The following is a 25,843-nucleotide window of genomic DNA, read 5'->3' as shown; positions in this document are numbered from 1 at the left end:
ACTGATATATAGAGCAAACTTCGGGGATGTAATCATATTTCTGCGTTTTTATATCTGTTCAGCTGTATATCATGGTGTATTTGAAGAGGCCTTTTATGAAGCTTGTTGCATATTAATAACTATATGTCTTCGTTGGTCCATATAGTTGTTTTCTTCTGTGAGCAATTCGTATTTACAAGGGGTATGTAGCATTGTTGTAATAGAAATTTAGTTTTTATATGAACATATTGCGTGCCTCGTCGACGTTGATTTCAATAAGAATACTCTCCCACCAGTCTTCCTGTGACAATATTATTCATGATTTAATGAACCTATGTTTCGTCATGTATCATTGATAACTTCCTTCATCTTTTTACTTGCTATTTTTGGAATTCAGACTACATTATTGTATTTTGAAGATTAGGCTGAGAACACCACGAAACAAAGGGCAAGTGGTTCGATGTATCGTAACAAAGAATGCCATTGTTTGTTTTTGTGTGTGTGTGTGTGTGACATTGGAGAAAATGTTCACATTGTGTTCGAGATTTAGGTAGAATGCTGGTAACCGTACTAAGTTACGTATATGTGTTTTAAATAAATAAGGGAATGATACTGATAAAGATTTTATATTTTGATATAGATATATATATAGCATGATTATTTTCAATGTTAATTATGTCAGTGTTGTAAGCTCCAAGTGAATAAATCTCTCTTATTGAGATCTGAGACTGATATCTCGATCTAGAAAACCTACAAAATTATCAATATCATTGCTTGGGGTCTGTTAATTTTTCCCACAAGCGCATCTTAGTCACCGTCCTGTATAATGCCAATAAATGCGTCTTCAGTGTAACTTAAGTGTGTCAAATCGGCGATATTGATTTCTTTTGAATCTTGTATACTTGGCATCGATTATGGTATTTCCCACGTTTACAATTTTTACGAATTATTTGAACATTATCTAAATTAAAAATTCTTAGACACGCGAATGAAGCAGTTTCGGTGAAGCATAAATAATAATACATCATTTCTATAGCGCCATTCTCCACTCTGATTAAATGCTCAAGGCGCTTTACATCAAAGCAAAAAGACTGAAAATACAAGTACATACATCGTAATGAAAGAAGATGAAAAAGAAGACATGAAAGTCTGTCTTCAAAATGCACTACTTAACAAATAGGATTTTAAATTACTCCTAAAAGATGTTATGGAGCTTGAGTCTTTCAGCTTACGAGGAAGTGAATCCCAAAGTGTTGGTTCAGCGTGAGCGAAAGCTCGTTCCCCACAAGATTGCCTAGAAAGCGGAATATGTAAGAGACCAGAAGTTGAGGATCGAAGAGTTCGTGTAGGTTGGAATTGATGAAACAAGCAAACATTGTAATCAGGAGCTGTTCCCTCAATAACATGATAAACCAGAAGAAGTATCTTAAACCTAATACGCTCCTGTACAGGTAACCAATGAAGACTCTCTAGGACAGGGGTTGATTTATGACTGCGTTTTGTAACTTTTGTAACTGTGCAGTTTGTGAGTTTGGTAGATTGAAAAACAGACCATTACCGAAATCAAGGCGTGAAGAAATAAGTGAATGAACAAGTTTTTCCGTTGCAGAGCGAGTCAAATACAATAAATAATCAAATAAAACCAATATTGCGCAATTGATAGTGGACTGATTTAGAAATGTTGGTGATTTGATCAGACATAGCCATGTGAGAGTCGAACATGACACCCAGATTGCGACATGACTTTGACAGAGGGATATTGTTACCTACAGCGGAAATGGAATTAATATCCAACTTATTCAAGTGAGATTTAGAACCAAAAAGAATAAACAATTCACACTTGCTGTGGTTTAGAAGCAATGAGTTAGACCTCATCCAAGCATCAATATCAATGATGCAATTTTCTAGACAGCGCAGTGCATGAGATGCTTGGATTTGATGCGGTGGAAAAGGTACAAAAACTAACTTGTATGTCATCTGATAGATGATACCGAACAGAATGACTTTGAAATATTTTCCGCAGACCGATCAAATAGATAGAAAAAAGGGTGGGTCCGCCAACAGAGCCTTGAGGTACACCACAGCCTAATGGCTTTGAGGACGGTGCGACACCATTCAAAAGAACAGACTGTGAATGGTGTGATAGGTATGATTAAAACCATTCGAGAGCCTGTCCCCGGATACCCAAACTTGTACGAGTATTGACAAGAATTCTGTGATCTACAGTGTCGAGGGCCAAATGTAATATTGAAATGGATATATGGGGCTAACAAGCAAGAAGTCATTACAAAACAATATTAAGCATTTTCACTTAGGCCCCTTGGTCCAGCGGATATAGAAAAAAATCATGCACTTAATGGTAAAAGCACCATACTTGGTACACATTATACATGATGCCAATACAAGTCATTTCTGATATCGAATCCACTCTGATTCTCCCTTTGGCGGCCGTGGCGGCCATTTTTCAAAATGGCCGCCATGTGATATAGCAATGCTATGTATTTTGGAAACTGTAAGTCCGATTGTCGTGATTCTTGTACCAAAGCATAGGTTTTGAGGGTCAAGGATTCCAATAAAATAATTTTTGAGAGGATAAAACCATGGCAACCTACTTATTGGCGGCCATTTTGAAAAAAATATGGCCACCATGCTAGATATAACATATCCTTAAAACGTATGGACAAAGGGTCATGACTCTGGTACCAACTTATATGTTTTGGGGTCAAGGATTCCAATAAATTCAACTGTAAGTGAATATGAATCGTTTCATCCTACGTTTTGGCGGCCATTTTAATAAATATGGCTGCCTTACAACAGATAATGAATAGTGTATATCTTCGAACTCAAAAGGTATATAATCACGATTCAAGTGTAAAAGTATAGTTTTGGGGTGAAGGTTTTCAATATACCCTACGTAAAGTCATGTAATGTCGTTGTGTTTCTACTGTCTTGTTCTCTCCTGTCTTTGTTTAAAAAAAAAAGTTTAATGTATTCACAAGAATCCTTTGAGTGGTTCACAATTTACAAGCAGCTTTTCAGTGAACCTCTCAGTTCTTTCTTTTTTTCCCTCCAAACATAACTTTGTATTTTGCGGTATGCATGTATAATTTCGTATTTGTTAACCATTATCTACCATGTAAAGTCGAATGCATGCCTATGTTATATCTTCTGACACATTTCGTGTTATGTTTGACGAAAAAGAAGGAAGGAATGAAATAAATGAAATGAAATGAAATGAAAAATGAAATATAATGATGTTTCAGCAAAGTGAATAGGTTCATCACATCCTTTGTTTTGGCGGCCATTTAATAAATATGGCCTCCCTCAGTTATATAGCGTACGAGTGTTATGAAAGCGGGATGCCCATTGTGGATTGATTCTGGTGTAAACGTTTGTTTTAGGGGTCAACAATTACTTGTTCACTCATTTTTAGTATTCTAACGTGGAACATCTGGGCATAGTTAACTTTGTAAGCATTTTGGAAAATATGCTCAACTTCCTTTATAGGATTTCTGTGTGTACAGTGTATGTGAAAAACATGATCTTCACAATTTCATGTCTGAAGTACATATTAATCAAGATTATACATTTTCTAGAAATAGGCCTATAGACTCTCGCTTTCTCTGGTCCCTGGACCATGGAATTAAAATCATAGTTTCCAACCAATATAGTACATCTGTTTTCTTTGGAAACATGACACTAAATGTGAGAAAACTTCTAAAACTTCTTGGGTCACTTACATCAAATGTAAACACACTATATGCATGTCCAAATCCATGATTGACCAGGCTGTTCTTATACTTACAACTACACTGAATCTTATACATCAAACGATAAAGTATATATAATAGGTATTATACAATGCATCTTTATAGGTTTACATCTAATTGTCATTTGCAGCGTAGTGGGTAAAGAATCGGCCTCATGAAAAGAAATCAGATCTTCTGCCAAAGTTTTGTATCTTATACCAACATCATTTCTTTTAGAAAAAGCTGGACATGATAGGTTTTTTTTTTGTGTCATCATCTTGACATAATCAATTATGATGCACTTGGTCCAATCTGTTTCTTTCCTGGGAGCTGGTTTCTCGGTTGAAATGAGCTTTACTTTTGAAGCCATGTTATCCTACAAATAAACCCAATTACCAGTTACTTAAAAAGATAACATTTTATGTAAATGTGCTTAACAGAGGTAAAGCAAAAAAAAAAAAACTGAATGTGTACATTTTTTCTGAAATGTGACAAACAATTTCTTTAAATGGATTTGTGGTTGTGAATTTTACCTTTTGATGTACATTGTACAATAATTTGTAAAGAACAAGAACAAGGAAAAAATCAAATTATCTGTTTCTGTGTGTAGTTCTACTCTGAATACATTACTTGTTATGGTTGATCTATGCATTAATTTTTATCAATGATTTTAGCCTCTTGAACTGAATTTCACCCTACCCTAACCCCAAAGAAATTATACAAATATATATTTGATGCATTTGCCATTCTCATGTGGAATAAGGATTAAGGTTTCATAATTCAAAAGCAACTTCTACAGGTAAATGGACAGTGGGCATTTCAACACAATTTTATAACGTAACAGCGCCCATCCAAAATATAAACTACAAGAAAAATTATGCTAATTTATGAATTGAAGGAAAACCTCAAAGAAATACACATTTTTTGGTTCATAATTATTGGAAGATAAAACTGCAGAATACAATATTCAGTAAATCGATCTTATTTACTGCGTACCTGCATCTATATATGCATTCACGTTCATCTCCGCTCATCAATGGATGATCAGGAACAATAATTGTTTTGGATTGTCAGAGCTCATTCGATTCCTTCATATGATTCCTTATAATTTTGTGTAACATTTTTGACAAGGTCATACTATGAAATAATGTACAAGAACTGAAAACAAACTTTAGAAATCAGTAGGTCTTATAAGACTGCAATAATTTTCTTTCTGGACATGTTTTTGTTGATCATTAATTTCTTACTTTATTTTATCAAAGCTCAGCAACGGAGACTACTCAACAATTGAAGGTCAATTTTCGACAATAATCCTATTTAAGCATTCCACATTGTGATCTGCGGCCTCAATTCTTAGTTAGTCTCCAAAGGCAGTGGCTTTTGTTCGATGCTGAAACTTGTTGAATTGAGCTAAGAAATTTACGCTCGACCCATCTTTACAAAAACATCTGTAGAATGAAAACTACTCAACCAAATCGGATGATTTTGGTGTCATTCTTCTTCTTGATAAATTCTCTATAACTCTATGTCATTCATTTTGGTATCAAAGTAATGTAAATGTGCAAATATTTGCGAAAACTCGCGTTTCCGTTAATTCTAGGCCACACTGTATATAATGTGTGTGTGTGTGCGTGTGTGTGTGTGTGTGTGTGCATACTCTATGTAGTGCGGCAGTCATATTTATCAAAATGGACATGAAAACGAAATGTGTTATTTCTATTCATCAACAAATGCTTGTTTAAAATCATAGACCCCAATTAGTTTCAGAGATGTACAGTATAGTACATATTGCGGTGGCCATGTTTTAAAATGGCAGCCAAAACATAGGATGTGATGGTTGTATACACGAGAAGATGTGTCCATTTAAATAATTGAACCTCAAAAACATATTTTTGCACCAGAATCATGAAGATGCATCCATTGGTTTTAAAGATATATGAATAGAATGTAGAGCGGCAGCCATGTTTTTTTTTTTTCAAAATGGCCGCTAGTAAGTAGGTTGCCATGGTTTTATCCTCTAAAAAAATAATTTATTGGAATCCTTGACCCTCAAAACCTATACTTTGGTACAAGAATCATGACAATCGGACTTATAGTTTGCAAAATACACAGCACTGCTATATCACATAGCGGCCATTTTGAAGAATGGCCGCCACGGCCGCCACAGGCAGAATCAGAGTGGCTTCCATATCAGAAATGACTTGTATTGGCATCATGTACAATGTGTACCAAGTATGGTGCTTTTACCATAATGTGCATGATTCACCCTATATGTGCTCTATATCCGCTAGACTACCTGGCTTTGATGCAAAAAAGAAAGACTGATATAGCTCTACCATTTTATTGTAACACTCTAGAGACAGTTTTACCGAAATATCCCTCGTACTTTGGCATAATATTCTAAAAGTAACAAGAAGTCACACAACGATGATGTGCAAAACATAAACATGAGGATAACTCGTGTCCACATCAACAAAGCTATAAAGAGCCAAGCAAATTAACTTAACAGGTTTGAGAAAGTGAACGTTTTATATGTGGTGTTGTTGTGTAAACCTATATATATTACCTGCAGTAATGGGCACGAAGCAATGAGTTACAGTGCAAAAAAAAAAAAATATAAAAAAGGAGGGGGCTAATGAAAAGCAGTTTTTGTTAGAATTGGGGTCTTCGGGGGAAAAATTTGGGCACAATTAGACTGCATTGATGTATAGACATTTGGGCAGGTATTTGAGAAATGCATACATTATGCACTCACGCACCCCCCCCCCCCCACACACACATATATATTGCTTGTGAGTGTAGGCTGGATATGTGTGTGTGTGTGTGTGTGTGTGTGTGCGTGTGTGTGTGTGTATGTGTGTGTACAAATATTTTGGTATCATTTATTATGTAGTAGACAAATAAATATAGGTATAACATCTCTCTTTACTGTTTCCAACTTCAGGCACCATTTCGATGGTATGAAATGCATTGGTCATCTTATTGTCATGGGTTGGGGGCACATTCCCATCGGCCAATCCCCCCCCCCCCCCCCGGCCCCCATTCCATAGGTACGCCAATGACAGTTTATGACTACATAAATCTGCTTTGTCTTTCAATCGAACAGTTTCTCGGTCTCTTCAACTCTTTCCTTTTTTTTTTATATCGGCCTTGGATCACTGATCTCTTTAGGACATTCATGTTTCCTGTTACCATGGACCTAAGGTAGGTCCATGCTGTTACATCTAACAGATCAATTGGGTCGTTCAGTTGTTATTTTTTGTGTGTCTGCTGATGGCGCCCTTCTCTTTCGACCTAACGAATCACATTGCTCTGGTTTCTGCACACAGTGAACAGCTAGAAACTCTCTCCTTCCATAGTAACGTTTATCGATAAATTTACATCATTATGATCTGTATTACCTATAGAGACGTTCTACATGAAAGCAACGCCAAAGCTTGACAACCAAAATCAGACAAAATGACCAAAATCATTTGAAATTAAAAAAAAAACACAACAAAACAAAACCAACCAACAAATAACAAGACATCAAGGAAAACATAAATTCATTCACTAATTGTATTTTACTCGGCGAAGACCGCGGTCAACTTATATGTGTTTGTTAAACATCTGAGCAATTTCTTTTACTATCGATAAAGACTAAAGCGCAAGGAGGATAGTTTGCTGTATTTTGTCATTCGAGAGAGGGAAATAAATATAACAGTTATTCATACCCCAGTGATTAAAGGGGTGCGTGGTGAAAGGGTTAGAGGGGTGTGCAAGTAGTGCACAGTCCGTTTTTTGTTTTTGATTTTTTTTTTTTTGATTTTTTTTTTTTTGATGATTTCCCCTAGCGTTTTTCTGTTTTGGATTTTTCTGTCAAGGATTATACGATGCAAAAGTTATGAATTTTTAAAGTTTTGGTGTTGGAACCGCTGGATGAGGAGGCTACTAGAGATTATGACGTATGTACGTGGACAAAGGAATGTAAAGAAAATATAAAGAAAATTACACACACACACACACACACACACAATATCAGTTTTCATGAAAATTGCACATTCCGTCAACTTGATACTGACATGAAGGGTATATTAGTAGCAATTATTCCCAATGCTTTATGAAAGCGGTTAGCCAAGTGCTCTTGCATTTTGCTAGAGAAGTGATTTTTTTTTGAAATTTTCTTTATACTTTCTTTGTATTGTTGTCCACACATACATCACAACCTCCCCTTGCGCTTTATTTATAAAATTCATCGATTGTCCGATTTTTCTCAAACTTTCACTGATGTGTTCCACTAATGTTGCTGCTTTCACTCAATCCACATTGCGTTCTGGGTTCTGGTTCCCTTAAAATGATAAGCGTTGATCAAGGGGAGACTTGTGAGGCAAAAATTACATCTCAATTTGTGAGTGAGGTCGCTTTTTACATCACCCCGCTTAGTGAAAACATTATAGGCCTACACAACTCGTTAAAAAAGTCCGATCTGTTGTAAAGTCTGAAGGTCTATTATTTCGTTTAGTTGATTTGATTACGATTTGTAATTATCATTTAAGAAAATGTGCATCAAAGTCAAAACCGGTGATCTGAGCATAATATTGTAAAAAAAAAAAAAAAAAATCGTGATGCACTACAGGATTGAAAACTAGCTAGCATATTTAAGTGTTCCTCAAAGATCTCATATAAGCAATTCAGTTTAGTGGTCTCCTTCTCCTTCCATCCGTTCTCCTTCACTCTCTCCCGCGGTTCGATCTCTGATATAGCAATCCTAGAACTTCCCAAAAACTACTACAGCTGTACATTTTTCCCCTTTTCCCTAAATTTTACTGGTTGATGTGATTGCACAATCACACTATGTGGCGAGTCCCCGTGACTCGGAAGCGCTGTCCAATCCGGATCATTTTGGGAGAGTCATCCGCAACAGTTTATAGGCCTGTTATGTATTCACCATTTCTGTTGTAATTTGTATAAGACGATGGACGAAACATAAATATGAACGTGGTGAAACTTCCCCGAAAGATAGGCCTGACTAATTCTGGAGCCCCAGCCAAGAGTAAACTGAAAGAGACGACTTGTCATTTACTGGAATCCTCAATCAGACTGAGCTAGCACTGCTATCCTGGTAATTCCACTCTTTATTACGATTAATAATAGAACGACCATAAACATGAAAGTGATACAAGCATGGAGGTATAAACAAACAAGGGGTAGAAACTCGATAAAATCATATGGAGGTAGATACAAGCGATAACTCCCACCTAAGCGAAGATCCAATTGTAATCACCTCCCTGCCTGCTCTAGGAACGCATTCAACAGCTTACTAGTATGCTGTGTGCGCTAGGTATAGGGATAACCAACCAAACCTCACAGTAGGCACTCCCAACCCACGCAATTCGCAACATTGTTTTTGAGTGCCTACTACACTAGTATAACCACATAAGTGCAGGCAGGCCGCCTAGCTTACGTGAACTTTTTAGGCACGAACGCACGATAGGAACAGCACTCAAGGCATATGATCACCACACCTTTCTGTAGCCCGAGAGTGATTTACATGTAATTGTTTGTATCGCGAGTTTCTAATTTTACTGGAACATAAAAATGGCGCAGCAGGTACAGACAACAACGGTGTACGTCACTCCAGGCCCGGCCCAGGCTGGGCAGACAACATCTACGGTGGTGGTGCACAAGAAGCAGCCGAACGCTTGTCGAGCAGCGATTCCAGCTATGCACATAGGAATGGCGGTTCTCTGCCTCATTCTGAACATCTGTATACCTGGCCTAGGTGAGTTCGTGACATTTGACTCTTTCTTCAGAGCCTCTCTCTTTTTCACATTTTTCCTCCATGTATAAACGTGCCATTATCTTTAACAATCCCACGATATCTTCGCACCACCGAGATACAGTGGGACAGCGCAGATGAGGAAAATAATCATAACTGAGATTAGGGCCTTATAATATGTTTAGAATTATCATAATACATTGTAAATTCAGTCATCAGGCTGACAAAATAAACCTATTAAATCCTAGACCATTCATTTTCATTTGCAAGCGAGTTCTTTTGTAATTGAGACCTAGACGTTCGCCCTGGCAAGAATGTAAGGATACAGTGTATTATGTTCTGCACTCTGATGTGAATACGTGCCTGTACATAAATGTGTACATGTATGTGTGTGTGTGTGTGTGTGTGTGTGTGGGTTGAGATAGTGTGTGTGTGAGAGAGAGAGGGAGAGAGAGTTTCAGCGTTAGTATCGACAAAAATATATGTCTTTGGCCTTGACGTTCTACTTGACTTGCTATTAAATAATAATGATTAAAAAACAAAGTCTCATACGCTGTTCTACCCTGTGATATGCATGTTCTGTTAGCTACAGGTTTCTGGCGTGTGTTTAGTACATGTATTTTATGGATCGTTTGTGTTTTGAACATGCTACGATTACTAGTAATCCTCTAGTCATGTCATATAGTCAACAGGCTAAAGTAATGAAACGGCCTTTTCAGTGGGAAACAGAATGCGAATGAATTGTGATGATGTGCAATGATCTCTCAGACAATATATAAATATATAATAATAAATGATATATATGTGTATATATATAATATATAATATATAATATATGATATATAGTATATATATGATATATATATACATGTATTATATATTATATAATGCTAATATTTATAATCTACCATTCGCCTTTGTCATTTTTTCATCTGTAATTATTATTACACCTTATTATATGTATAGAGAGAGAATTATATATTATTCCTACATATTCTATTCATCTGCTTCTGCAGCTTCAGCAGGGCCATTAAAATACTTCGGTTGGGATTGACGTTCCCTTTAAGTTTCAGTGTGAAATAATAACCACATTGTGTAATGCCAGTGCCCGTGTTGTTATGGTAACGGGAAGTTTGAGAAAGACAGTTGTTTCCGGCTCTAACGAAGTTCTATCTCTCCCGTATCCAGACCAAGGTCAGAATAACGATAACTTTATGCCAGTATGAAAACATTCACGCTGCTGCGAACGAATATGCAGTATAGAAATATTATATACTTTCTTAAACGGAGTAGAGTTAAATCGAAAGGTAGAAGATTCATCATAATGATTGGCTATGTAATAACAAAGTTAGGGAACTCTGAAATTTACGTCTCTTCACAGAACGGCGGGTGTTGCAATCTTGTGAAAATAAGATCCTGTGATGATCCCATCACCTCACTGCTCTCCCGTTAGTTAGCACACAGAATTATGTTAAACACTCGTTAATAAACACGTTCTCGTTAATAATTTTGCAAGGACAATCACTCCCCGTATTAAAGGTATGGTCTATAGTGTTGGTTGAGATGAGGATTATGAGCTTATTAAGTTTTCTGAGAGATACTAAGAAACCATAATATATAGAGCATACAATTCTAAGAGGAATTCAAAATTTATTTGATGAAAATCGGTTTTGAAATGGTTGATATATCCGAAAACAAAGGAGAACAAATCAATCCTAATGAAAGGTGGGTCCCGCCTTTAATGAGGATCTCCATGTTTTCCATATCTCAGCCATTTCAAAACCAATTAAATTTGAATCCAGCTTAGAATTACATGCTCTTTCATACGTATTTCATAAGAGGTTTCTCATTATCACACACACACAAAAGTTGGAAACCTGAAACCCCATCTCAACCAAACTATATCATCCCTTTATTGTTATCATTGTTGCGGGTATCTTGAAAACAGCAATAATGCATGCTATGCCAAGAGTTTACGATTTTATTATTCGTTTCATGTCAAAAATAGAAATAAAAAGAGAAAGAGAATTATTGAAAATTTGTTCACAGGCCAGCGACAGATAAAGACATCATAATTTGCATGATGATTGCAACTGGTATCACTTGTTGTTGTTTTTATTTCCGTCTTCAGATAAAAATATATACATTTGTATATACACAAGTTGCATATAATATACATTGCATATACCCAACGCACAGCATGAAGAATCGGGGGATTGCCCGTTCAGCCATAAATCTGCAGAACGTCTGTTGAGAATGAGAAGGGCTTTAAGTCTTCTCGAACACTATGGGTTTTGTGGTCACTTAACGCCCTTATCATTCTCAACCGACGAATATGACTGTTATTCCACAGGATCCCGTCACTGTTTTGTGAGAAATCGTAAATTTTAGGAACCCATAAATGTCTAATTTTGTGATCTATTTAAAATAAACTACTCGCCATTTTGTTGGGGGTAGATTTGTCAATATTTAGTGAATGTCGACACATAGACACACACACACACACACATACAAATGGTGTAGTATTCGTTGAGTTGGGGATTCAGGTTTTCAACTTTTTTGCGATATAATGAGAAACCTCTCATGAAATATGAAAGCGCATTCAATTCTAAGAGGGATTCAAAGTTTGTTTGATAACCTGGTTTTGAAATGGATGAGATATTCAAAACAAAGCGATCCTAATAAAAGGTGGGACCCACCTATTATTAAGACATCTCAGCCATTTCAACATCGATTTTCATCAAACACTTAATAAACTTTGAATTCCTCTTAGATTATTGTATATGCTAGACATAGAGAGAATTCAAGGTATCTCGCAAAAAGTTAAAAGCTGAATCCTCGCCTCAACCAATGCAATATCATCTCCCTTAACCTTTCACTGAAAGTACATTGAAATCCAGGTTTCAAGTAACAATGGCAATGACTACAACCCCTGTCATGACAGCACGAATGACCTGATCAATTTCCTGTCCCTATGCAAGCGCTGCAGCAGGAAGATATCCCCACCTCCCTGGCTGCGGAGTGATTCAGAGCCTGCAATGGAGTGGTTGTTGTTGTTGTTTTCCTCTCTTTAATTGTTTGACTTGAGGCTTTTATTATATTTTTTTCGTAAGCAAAGCCACAACGCATTCAAAGTAAGAGCTTCCTGTAAACCTTCCCAGAACATGTACATTGTAGGTGCCTATACACTCTGATCACCAAATGCTTTTTTTTTTTTTTTTTTTTTTTTTTTTGCGGAGTGGTTATTGCACAATTTTTTTGAAAGATTTTGCAATGTACCATTACCTCGTTAACTGTTATCTTACTTTATGAGCAATACATTACATTGTATATTGTAAATACGCGAATTTATTTAGCACTTAATTTGAATTTGTTTTTTGCCATTTCCACGCATTCCACTGTTATTTTTTAATAAGCTGTTTACTCACTACGACGCTGCATGATGTCGTTTTTTTCCAGTCTAATTCAATTTAGATTTTATTTCCCATAGTTACATAAATTCTTTCAAATAAGACTTACACAATGTCCTCAAAATTCTTTGAAAAAAAAATTTAGGTCGTGCGACGTTTCGCCGACCTACAGTGATTACCAAAACAACTAAAACAATAAACATACACAGTTGTACATTGTAAGCGGAAAACCAAAATAAGCAAATGCATAACCTGTTTGAACAAAATCATTACTTTACTGAGAAAGGGAGGCCCGTATTTGTAACGTAGAGTCAAACTTATGTTTGATTATATATATATATATATATATATATATATAATGTATGATATATATATATATATACATATATGTATCATATATAAATATATATATATATATATATATATATATATATATATATATATGTATATGATATATACATATATGTATATATAAGATCAAAAACAAAACTGGAACAAAGTTCAACAATAATTGTTATTGTTCTTCCAGTATCAATACTTGAGAAAGAGCGAATCGCTCGAATATTTGTGTGCAGAAATAAACTGTTGGTGGATACAGCATGAACTTTGTTCCAGTTTTGTTTTTTATCTTATTACCATGCCAACACGTGGACAACCCACTTGATATACTTAGTATACCGTATGTCCCAAAAAATTACAACGGTAACTTCCGCAACGATAACTTTAAAAATAGTGAATGAATCCAAACACAATTTCAGGGTGTGAAACTATAACTCATTGGCCACTTCTTACAGATAACCCCATTTAATTTGAGTCGGTTTGTTTGTTTGTTTGTTCTTATTTCTGCATTCAATCAGATGCAATTTGAATACAAACTTCAAAAAGTACAAAGAACAAAGAATAACAGGTGCAGTGAAATAAATCGATAACAGTAAATAGATACACATAGGTGATTGCATTGAGCAATGTAGATACACAGAAACATAAGATAAGATATACAGTATTTTTTCAGTAAACAACAGAGATCAATAAATGCAGGAGACCACCATCATAAGCGATTAAGCTTGAAATGGATGGAGGCCTCATTCAGTTGTCAAAGAGAAATGAGTATTTTTGTAGAGCATGTCAGGAATCCCTTCCCTCCAAGTTCTGTGTATTGTGTTTACACATTAATACATGTATGCAGTTCCAAGAGCATCTAAGTGCTTATCTCGGAAGAATCAGACACAATGACGTGATTCACAACAATCCACATTTCTCTGTGACCGCTTAACCAAATTGAATGGGGTTTTCTGCAAAATAGATGTTGTATTTTAAGACCCTGAAGTATCATTTAGACGGCTTAATCATATTGGGTGTTATCAATGCAAAAATCAGATTGTAATTTTTTGGGACATACTATATATATGTATATATATATATATATATATATATATATGTATACATATATATACATGTATATATATAATGATATGCAGCGACTCCTGAAGAAGGTGGAGGCCACCGAAAATTTGAGTACAATAAAATCATACTTTTTCGGCGAAATAATGCATTACTAGTTTATTTCTTGATTCTTCGTTATATTGGAGCAAATACGTGAATTCGCAACATGTTTATATATATATATATATATATATATATATATATATATATATATATATATATATTGATACATACATCTTAATCCATCCCAGGCACTATCGTCGCTGGATTCTCAGTGTACTGTTGCGGTAATCCAGGACAGTCTGGAGGGGAGAAGTTCGGCACCATGTGCCTAAACTTCTGGATTGGAATCCTTCAGCTGGCTACTACTCTGATCTTCCTCATCGGTTGGATCTGGGCCATCGCTTGGGGCGCCGCCTTCATTGCTATGTCATGTAAACACCGAACTTTGGCAAACTACTTTAACTCTCCCCTTTGTGGATGAAACGGAAAGCTTTCCAAACTTCATCACTTTCGTACAAAAGATACTGACATAAATTGGGTAAAATCCCATTTAACCCTAAAAGGGCCGGGCTGGGGGGGGGGGGGGGGGGGGGGGGGAAGGGGATGGATTCCGCCCCCCTCCCCTGAGATCTTTTTGAAACAATCAATTTCTAATTTTGATTAATTAATTATGCAAATTAAGCTCAAGATCATATTTTAGCCTAATTAAAAGCATTGAGAGTCTAATTTTTGATCTGTAAATCTGTTTTAGCATATTCAACAATTGTACATCACAAAAACTGCCAAAACTCATTTCAATTCTTATGTATTTTATTGTTTTCAGAATTTCTTATGTATTTCTTTGTTTTTCAACTTTTGTTTTTTCTTTGTTTTTTCATTGGAAATTGTCACTGACCACTTTTCTACCATAGTTAGCACAAAATTAATCAATGAAAGTGATAAATTGTAAAAATAATCAGGTTTTTATGACTTTCATGACAGAGCACCGTTTTCCATAGGAAATGTACACAAAATCACAAAATTGTGCCCGGTTTGGGGCGACATTCCAATACAAAAATGGGCGTGGCTTCGCAAAAGTATGCGCGGACGTTGCAAATTTGGTCTCAAAAGTTGCGCGAGACTTGAACAAACAAAGTCAAGAAGCCTCGCGTTGAGGTTACAGAATTATGGCGCGAAACGTCGAGGGGGGCGGATTCCGCGCCCCCCCCCCCCCCTGGCCCTTTTAGGGTTAAAACCACCCCCTTCCCGCCCCTCAGCAACTACAACAACGAAAATCTAAGAAGTAAATGAATGCCATCCTGGTAATAAGTAGTTAATTTAGTATGGCTGTTGAGGTGAATTCTTTTTGAAAATGCACCCACTTTAAAGGCTTGACATGCATTACGTTTGTATGTAGGAGGATACCTACTTGGGCATTTCTTCCCGAACAAACTGATCCAACAAACAAAGAGTCATGGTGAAATTGTGTAGTCTCCAGGACCGATGAGGGGACTATGATTCCTCCCCCCCCCCCCACCTTCTACAAATTGCAAGATTGAAGTAAAAAATTGGTTTACTGAGATTTTTTTAACACATCTTTTTCATAACGTGTGTCTCTGAGGGCAATTGTTTTGTAATAATCTACAAACACACAGATGTGTAGGGAGATTACCGTTTTATTGCCAAGTTATGGAATGCCAAGATCCAAATAAATAATACGTTATACTTTCTAACTATGTATTCAAATGAATTAGGACATGATTATTAAAACCTAACACTAAAAGATAGCCAGTGTAGGATATTGCTGCTGCTATATGACTGTTAACAAGTATCGTAACTTAATCAAATTGAGCAGTTATGATTGGTCAGTGGATGGAAGTCGAGCTAAGTGAAATTTCAGTGTAATGCTTGCGTCACAAATTCAACATCGATTTCATTATTTGTACGGGTGTTGATTGTTGGCGTTTCTGTGGTCTAACCTTTCGAGTTATAGGCATCGTGGCTGAATTAATTAGAGGCGCCTTTCAAAGGGCGTGAGCTTGTAGCGAGAGTGCCACTACTCACGGTCGAGCACATTACTGCACAGGGTCAAGTAACAGCTCTAGTAAATGAACCAGTGACGTATACAAAACTAGGGAGGTGATTAAACCAATATCTAGAGGATCCACAGGGCGCCCACTTTGTTACAGAGCAAAAGGAATATTTCTGGGTTAGATACAGTCCCATTGCCGAAACTGAATCAAAAACTGAAAAAATCGACAAAATTTATCGGAAAGATGACGAGATTTTGAGAATTCCGAAACCTTGATGACACATTAACACTATAGAGAGAAAGAAAGTTTAAAACAAAGGACGCCATCAAATATATGAATTGATAGTGATGAGAATGCATGAAGGTAAAGGCAGAAGGCAGAATTATCAAGATTGAAATTTGTCGTAAAGATTAGTACTAATTATAATATTCATTCATCATTCATAAACGCGTAGTGGAAAAAAAAAGAATATTGTATAACATGGTATTTTAACCAGTATTTTCATGTTTTCCACAGCTGACTACCACGATACGAAGAAAACCACCACTGTCATCACCACGCCCAACCCGCAGGCACAGCCAATGATCGTCACCCAAGCGGCGCAACCCCAGCCGCAGCCCTACAACATGCCTCCACAACAAGGCTACAACATGCCCCCACCACAGGGCTACACTGTGCCCCAACCACAGGGCTACAACGTGCCCCAACCACAGGGTTACAACGTGCCCCCACCACAGGGCTACACCGTGCCCCCACCACAGGGCTACACCGTGCCCCAACCACAGGGCCCAGGCATGCCACCACCTCAGGGCTACCAGCAAGCCCCGCCCCTACAGGGCACCGCCCCGCCACCTCAAGCTTACGATCCGCAACAACCCGCTGGATTCGAGACAAAGAAGGGCTACCATCAGTCACCACAGCAAGACTCTTACAATGCACCACCACAGGCCTACCCGCAGCAACCAGCCTACAACCCATGCGATCCGCATGGCCAGCAACCAGCCCCCATGGACGCTCCTCCTCCGTACAACCCGGAATATCCACTTCCTGAAAAGTCGTAAGCAACTTTGAACTGTGTCCCTAACGCTGAAATATTAGGCTAATATTCTGTAACGCATTCGTGTAGTTTTCTAAATAATAGCTTTATTGGTGCTCCTGAAGTGTACTATGAGTTCTGTCGATCGCAGACTAGATTTTCTCTTGGCATTATTACGTATGGTTATTATATTTTGATTACACTTACAGAAAGACTTTTTGTCAGAAATTTCGATCAAGATTCTTTGTGACGTCCTAGACGGGAATGGTTGATTTCAAATTCGGTACTAGTGTTAGTGCTATCTCAGCACTAGCACCGGCGATAAAACCGAACTTAAAATCGCGTCGGTGTTGGGAGTTGACCTCAAAATTATGACGTATTTTCGGTAGCTGGTGCTAGGCTCGGTGTTGAATGTCGTCTGCTGAACCGAGCTTTGCCGTTTGTGTTAGCGATTTACGTGTTTTTCCCCATTGACTTACACTAGCCCCTACACTGTAAAAACATCGGTGTTAGATTTAACACCATGGGTGTTAAATCTAACACCGATCAAGCTTCAATAAAGGACAATACCCACAGGTGTAGAAAATGTATTGTGGCGGTGTTAAAAAGTGTTCATCTGGCACTTGGTGGTGTTAATTTGACACTGTGGCTGGTGATATTTTTGACACTGCGCTAGAGTTAATTCATTAATGACACCGCATGGTGTTGATTTGATATTGGTGGTGTTAATTTCAATGGTATAACACCCGTCCAGCTTCAATAGGAGACCACACCAAGTGGTGTTACTGTGGGGTAAATGTGTTAACACTTTTTTTTCAAAAATCAAGTACTTTATCGGAAAATTCTTCATCGTCTTGTTCAGAATTAACAAGAAATTCAGTCCCTAAGAAACTACTAGTATTCAAAAAAAAAAGAAAGAAAAAGAACAATTTTATATTTTGAAATTACACCCGGAGGTGTTAATCAAACACCATAAATGAGCACCGAAAATTTAACACCAGCTCGGTATTTCATATTTAACACCGGATTTTTTGCAGTGTAGGGATTATCATTTTCGTCATTTCAAGTTCGGTGTTGGTGTTAGCGTTGCCGTGCGAGACCCGCATTCACTTCCATAACAGATGCACGTTTTACGTGCAAAGTCTATGCTAATACAGTGGTCGCCCTCGTAACGTACACGAACACTCTCGACATGGCTATATAAATCTGAGCCTAGGAGCAAAATCAAGGTAATTGTGATTTTAAGAAGAGATGAAATTTGTGGTATTTTATTAAGTCTTCCTCATTATGTGTTTAAAACTATGCAGTTTTGGCTACATCTTTTAATATTTGACTGTAATCACGCGCCATCACTTTTTTTCGTCGCGCAATTCCCACGGACATCGCGGTGCTGTGATCCCAACACCCCAGTGTTGGTGATCGATAATTTTGATCAGTATCGCCTCGTTAATCTGACCGTCGGTGTTGGAGCTCGATTTAAGGCTGTTATTTGCTGGCTAGCACTAGCACTATGTAACACTAGCACCGAACTTGAAATCACCCAATGTGGCACTCTTTATATACATGTAGCATGTAAAATTAGTGTGTTTCTTTGTTTTGTTTTCACAATACTCTTGACTATTTTGACTTGAGGAGAATGACCTTTCACACAAATTTAGTAGTGCCTTTAGAGACACCTAAAACAAAACTTCCGTGTCGCCATTGATTTGACTGTAGATGTAGTCTTTGATTAAATTGTATTTCTCTTTAGAAACAACAAATATAAGAACGGATGTAGTATGTAAAGCAAAATGTATTTCATGTTACGTAATGCCTTCTTGATGAGAGATAGATAATGCCAGTGTGAGGGGTATCTATGTGTCTTCCTCCAAACTTGAATGTTAAACAGTGAAGATTGGATAAAGTGCACGATATATTTCGACGTGGCGTTGTTTTCTACATGAGAGTTTCCCATTCCAAACTATCACAATATGCAATGATACCTGTTATATGCGGTATTGTATACTATTTTTATCTTTGATGACTCTTAAAAAGGATGCAATATACGTACCACCAGTAGTGCCGCAGTAAGAGGTTATTCATAGTATATATAGGCAGGGCTGCACACTAGCGCCGGTCCGACGGTCAAAGACCGGTAAAAGTCACTGTCGGACCGGTAACTTTTCAGGAAATCCACAAGTTACCGGTCCGACATGACCAGTAAAAAAAAAAAAAAAAAAAAGCATTGGTGGGGTCAGTAGAAAGAAAAAGAGCAGCCCCGATCAGGGAGAAACAGAATGCAAGATATCGCACTGTTCAGCAAGTTTTACGCAAGTTTTCGTTTATGTCTACCGGTGCACTTTGTACAGTAAACATACATTAGTTTTGAGCACTAGCAGTCGACCAGTTATTCGCCCTCGCTTGCGCATTTGGCGCTGAGCACGCACTGCCATGCAATGCAATACATGCAGAGCATGTACAGTGTAACTGCTTTTCGTTTGCTTGCGATCGGCGGTCATGCCAGACAAGAAGCATTGATAGAAGCGCACGCATTTCTGCCGGGTCATTTTACTCATGATTTTTTTAACGCAAGATCGATCCGATCGCGGCTTCGCAGCAGCGTGGCAGTTATGTTAGAACTAATTTACTTGTGTCGATTTTTAGAAAAAGTAAAAACACATTCGATATTCAGCGATACAGTAAATGGATCTGATTGCGTTCATTTTCATTTTACACAGTCATTTCACAAATGAATATTTTCATTCGCTCAGAATGGTCTCATAATGAAGATAGGCGCAAAAAGGATCACGAAATCGGCTCTTCCGTGTACTTTTTAAGAACGCATGCACAAAATGTGAATAGCTAATACTAGGGAGGGAAAAAAATCATGAAATCATGGCAGTCCCGCTTACATATTTGCGGTAGAAATCGTCCCAAAAAGGATCATCTATTCGACCGGCCGCGTCGTATCTTTCAAAAGCTTATGTACGAAATGCGAAGAGATTATAGAGGAGAAAAAAAAAATAATAAATAAAGGACACATTTTGGTGAGTGCATCATAAAAGATTACAGCCGAATAACAATTCATGAAATCAACGCAATCCCGTTGAAATTTGAGGAAATAATAGGCGCAAAAAGGATCTTGAATTCAGTCCTGCATGCCGTGTTGGTTATCAAAAACGCATGCACAAATGCGACGAGATTATCGGGAGAAAAATACAAAACACATTTTACCCTTCTGGTGCGTGCATCATAAAAAATTACATCTGAAGTAGTTCATGAAATCGCCACAATCCCGCTGATATTTGAGGTAGAAATAGGCGCAAAAAGGATCGTGAATTCGGCCGTGTCGTGTACCTTTTAAGAACGCATGTACGAAATGGGAAAAGATTAGAGGGAGAAAAATAAAGGACACATTTTCACCCCTTTTGACGCTTGCATCATATAGATTACAGCCGAATAGTAATTCATGAAAATTTCGCAATCCCGTTGGAATTTGAGTAAACAATAATAGGCGCAAAAAGAATATCGAATTCGACCCTGCATGCAATGTATAATTTTGAAAACGCATGCACAAATGCGAAGAAATTATCGGGTGACAAATAAAGAACGCATTTTCAACCCTTCTGGTGAATGTATCACAAAAGATTTCAGCCGAAATAATTAATGACATATCGCAATCCCGCTGATATTTGATGTAGAAATAGGCGCTAAAAGGATCGTGAATTCGGCCGTGACGTATAGGCATGTACGCAATGCGAAGTGATTATTGGGTGAAAAATACAGGACACATTTTCAAACCCTTTTGGCCCGTGCATCATAAAGATTAGAGCCGAATAATAATTCATAAAATCATCGCAATCCCGTTGAAGTTTGAGGAAACGATAGGCGCAAAAGAATCATGATTTTTGGCCGTGTCGTGTATCTTTTAGGAACGCATTTACGAAATGCGAAGAGTTTATCGGGGAAAAATAAAGGACACATTTTCAACCCCTTTTGGCGCGTGTATCATAAAAGATTGCATCCGAAGTCATACATGAAATCATCGCAATCCCGCTGATATTTCAGGTAGAAATAGACGCAAAAAGGAGCGTGAATTCGGCCGTGTCGTATACCTTCCAGAACGCATGTACGGATTGCGAAGAAATTATGGGGAGAAAAATAAAGAACGCATTTTCAACCATTCTAGCTGGTGCGTGCATCACAAAAGATTACATCTGAAGTAATTCATGAAATTGCCACAATTCGGCTGATATTTAATGTAGAAATAGGCGATAAAAGGATCGTGAATTCAGCCGTGTCGTATACGCATGTACGAAATGCGAAGAGATTATTGGGAGAAAAATACAGGACACATTTTCAACCCCTTTTGGCCAGTGCATCATAAAGATTACAGCCGAATAATAATTCATGAAATCATCGCAATCCCGTTGAAGTTTGAGGAAACAATAGGCGCAAAAAGAATCATGATTTTTGGCCGTGTCGTATATCTTTTAATCACGCATTTACGAAATGGGAAGAGTTTATCCGGGAAAAATAAAGGACACATTTTCAACCCATTTTGGCGCGTTATCATAAAAGATTACAGCCGAAGTTATTCATAAAATCATCGCAATCCCGCTGATATTTTAGGTAGAAATAGGCGCAAAAAGGATCGTGAATTCTGCCGTGTCGTATACCTTTCAAGAACGCATGTACGGAATGGGAAGAGATTATGGGGAGAAAAATAAAGAACGCATTTTCAACCATTCTCGCCGGTGCGTGCATCACAAAAAGTTACATCCGAAGTAATTCATGAAATTGCCACAATTCCGCTGATATTTGAGGTAGAAATAGGCGCAAAAAGTATCATGAATTTGGCCATGTGGTGCATCTTTTTAAGAACGCACTTACGAAATTCGAAGAGTTTATCGGGAAAAATAAAGAACACATTTTCAACTTCTTTTGGCGCTTGCATCATAAAAGATTACAGCCGAAGTAATTTATGAAATCGTCACAATCCCGCTGATATTTGAGGTAGAAATAGGCGCAAAAAGTATCATGAATTCGGCCATGTGGTGCATCTTTTTTTTTAAGAACGCTCTTACGAAATTCGAAGAGTTTATCGGGAAAAATAAAGGACACATTTTCAGCCTCTTTTGGCGCTTGCATCTGAAAATATCACAGCCGAAGTAATTTATGAAATCGTCACAATCCCGCTAATATTTTAGGTGGAAATCGGGGCGCAAAAAGGATTGCGAATTCGGCCCTACATGTCGTGTACCTTTCAAGAACGCATGCACAATGCGAATAGATTATCGGGAGAAAAATAAAGAAAATATCACAGCTAAAATAATTCATTAAATCGTCGCAATCCAACTGACCACCAAGAGCAGGTTACGCAGCAAGTTCGTGCGCCGATGTTTAGAAAAAGTCACAAACGCATTTGATACAATCTGATTTTGTTCATTATCATTTTACACTGTAATTCACAAACAAACATTCTATTTTTTCCTATCTTTTTTTTTTAATTTCTTGTGCAATAAATAATGCAAGTTTAAAAAAAAATATTAATCTGTAAAATGTACATGGGTAAGGGGGTACGTCCATAAAAAAACAAGAAAATAAGTTTGCAAATCATTTAATTTTTTTTAGGTTGTCGTTGTTGACCGGTAAATTTTCTGTTCGGACCGGTAAAAAATGGTAAACCGGGGCATTTACCGGTCCGACAGAGACAGGTTGGACCGGCAGAAAAAATGGGTTAGTGTGCAGCCCTGATATAGGCCTACGCTGTCTTTCTCAAAGCATCAAATTAGCATTGCACTCTTATGATAACATAAAAAAACTTTTTTTATTCATTTTGTTAGTTGTTTTTTTATGGTATCGGATTGTAGCTCTTCGCTCCGCTCTATGACAACCAAGACGGAAAACATAAGCATACACTCTGGACAGGAAACGCAACACTTATGATGAGTCAGAGTACACTGTATATACTTCTAAATGCTAATCTTTTGCCTATTCTCGTCACGCTAAGCGTTTTGATACTATTTGACACACTGTATTATCGTTATTATCATTATCATTATTGTTATTGTTACTACTACTCTACAATGCGCTGCTACTAATTCTTATCATTATCGATGTACATTGTAGTATCATCTGACATCGTCATCATATTATTTTTTTTTTCCTTTTAGTAGGTCCTACGGTTACGGTACATAATAGGGGACGATTTTATATATTTGTAAATTAACTTATTCTTTCCACCACCTTTCCTTCCAATGTCATCGTCTCAAGAGGTTGATGTGACTTTACTACATGTATAATAAAGTCGAGTGAACATTTTGCGATAGACCTGAATAAAATTGTACAGTCGTGATAAATTTATACAAATAGCGCACATACATTTTGTTCAAACGAATGATTATTGTAAAGTTAGAGTAAACATCTTTATTCCATTGTAGAAAATGTAAAGCATTGTATCACGCGTCTTTTGAAATTCAAATGTTGAAGTGAGAATATAAATGCAATCTAATTCAACCATCAATCCTGAAATAACGAAAGGAATTACAATATCATCCTTAATTGGTGTAGTTATCAACGAGATAAACGTGGCGCTATGAGTTAATGTAAAAACTTTCCCGCGGACTGTTTCTATAATTCTCTGGAATGATACAAGTAATGTATCGCCGTGGCTCACTGAAAGTTTCGAAAGGCTTATGTATTTACATCATATGAAATATGTACAATCTTTCGTCACATAGAATTATAAATTATATTCGATAATAAGGTTACATGTGTTAACCTTGAGAATTCCAGAATTATTACGCGTTTAGATGAATGGGTTTTATAGCTATGAGCTATATACTTTGTCTACGATGTGATCGTAGCATCATGCAGAAAGGCTTTGAATACAGATTACAAGTCATGTACTATGACAGTATACTGTCTTAGATGTTTAAACTACCATCATTTTACTCATTTCTTAGTAAGTGTGCTTGACTATCTTTATGCAATTTACTGTAAAGAAAGCCATTTTTATTTGTTCATCATTTGTACTTTTTTATGATCTCATCTCAATAAATGTACGTTATGCAAAAACAGAGATGGATACTGTGTGTTTATTATCGTTTTCTTTTTCATAATTTATTATGATTATGAAAAAGAATATTACACAATAATATTACACAATGTGCCTAGTTGATACCGATTGTTGACTATTGCCAGTCACTTGGGGCGAGGGGTTGACATCATTGGCCCGTTTTCTTCATGATGTGGGTATGTGGGTGGACCATTCTTGGCAATGAATAAATGAAGTGGGATCTTTTACTTGCATGAATGAGTCGTGACTCTCTCACACACAGGACCTCCAGATAGTGCCCCATCCGTGAGAAATAATTCTTCTTACTATAGAGACTGAATGGGATTCGAACCTGTGTCATGATTACAGAGCATCAGACGACTGAGCTTCGTCACAGCTCTGATTGCCTTGTTGATCTTCGTCGTCTCTGTCGTCAAAAAAAACAAAAAACAAACAAAACACATCACGGAATAAGTCCCTTTTGCTCTCTTGGCATCTGATAAGATATGTTATTGCAGGTGTGATTCAGAGAGCTGTTTGGGAGTAAAGATATTCTACTTAAGAAAAAAAAGAAGCGGGTGCGTATGTTTATAGTAAAGAAATGGTGGCCGACTGGAGGTCTTGTGAATTATTTGATATGCATTTTGAAAAGCATATACATATTTGATTATAGATGTAGTAGATGGATAAGCACGGAATGCATGTAATGAGAAAAACAAAATACAATACTTTAAATGATAGTAATAAAAGGTCGTGATGACAGAATCAGGACAAGATTTCTGTTCGTACAATATACAGTTGAGCGTTATTAACGACCAAGTACAGTGTACTCTCACTGCTTTTTGAATAAACATCTGAAGTCAGTTTATGTCAATGTGTATAAGTACGTACAATTGTATATGAAAAAAAATGGGTACATTGAACATTTTGAAAGAATGATATCGAGTTGATATCATTATAGCGATGATACTTGTGGCATAAGTCTCGTGTGAGCTCCAACACTGAAATGGTAAGCTTAGTTACTATAGTCTTTAGCAAGAAAATAGATTGACTTTTAATCTATTATCATTAGTAATCTACTAACTTCTTCACTTATTCAGTTTTAGAATGAATAGTCCTTTAATACTGTAAGTTATATTCTGATGAGAAAGGGTTGTCTTTAAATTTGAAGAGAATGGCGGACGGCATTTAGGAAGTTTAAATCACATCTCTGGCGATAGAGAGTGATTTTAACTATACATGGAATGTTGTGCGCCTTTTCGCCAGCTTTGTCACAATACAGCTGCAGTGAATTGAGCTCCATAATATCATAAAGCCCTTTATAATAATTATAATTTCTGTTGTAGCAGCCATAAAGCAACCAAACAGATGTCGATACTGGAGTCATTACCATGATAACCGCAACTGAAGCATC

The 25,843-nt window shown here is 37.1% G+C and overlaps 1 protein-coding gene across 1 annotated transcript; it reads left to right on the top strand.

The window, feature by feature from the left end:
• Positions 1 to 9,305: 9,305 nt before the first annotated feature.
• On the top strand, positions 9,306 to 17,415 carry LOC140245040 (uncharacterized). The gene is made up of 3 exons (XM_072324670.1): positions 9,306 to 9,489; positions 14,591 to 14,773; positions 16,871 to 17,415. The coding sequence occupies exons 1-3, from the start codon at positions 9,306 to 9,308 to the stop codon at positions 17,413 to 17,415; spliced, it is 912 nt and encodes a 303-aa protein (XP_072180771.1).
• Positions 17,416 to 25,843: the final 8,428 nt, after the last annotated feature.

Source organism: Diadema setosum, chromosome 1, assembly GCF_964275005.1.
Source record: "Diadema setosum chromosome 1, eeDiaSeto1, whole genome shotgun sequence".
Lineage (NCBI taxonomy): Eukaryota > Metazoa > Echinodermata > Echinoidea > Diadematoida > Diadematidae > Diadema > Diadema setosum.
This window is presented reverse-complemented; position numbering and strand designations above follow the sequence as displayed.

Coding starts and splice junctions, on each gene's coding strand:
- LOC140245040 (XM_072324670.1), top strand. CDS start 9,306: ATGGCGCAGCAGGTACAGACAACAACGGTGTACGTCACTCCAGGCCCG. Junction 9,490..14,590: donor CATCTGTATACCTGGCCTAG/GTGAGTTCGTGA, acceptor AATCCATCCCAG/GCACTATCGTCGCTGGATTC. Junction 14,774..16,870: donor CGCCTTCATTGCTATGTCAT/GTAAACACCGAA, acceptor TGTTTTCCACAG/CTGACTACCACGATACGAAG.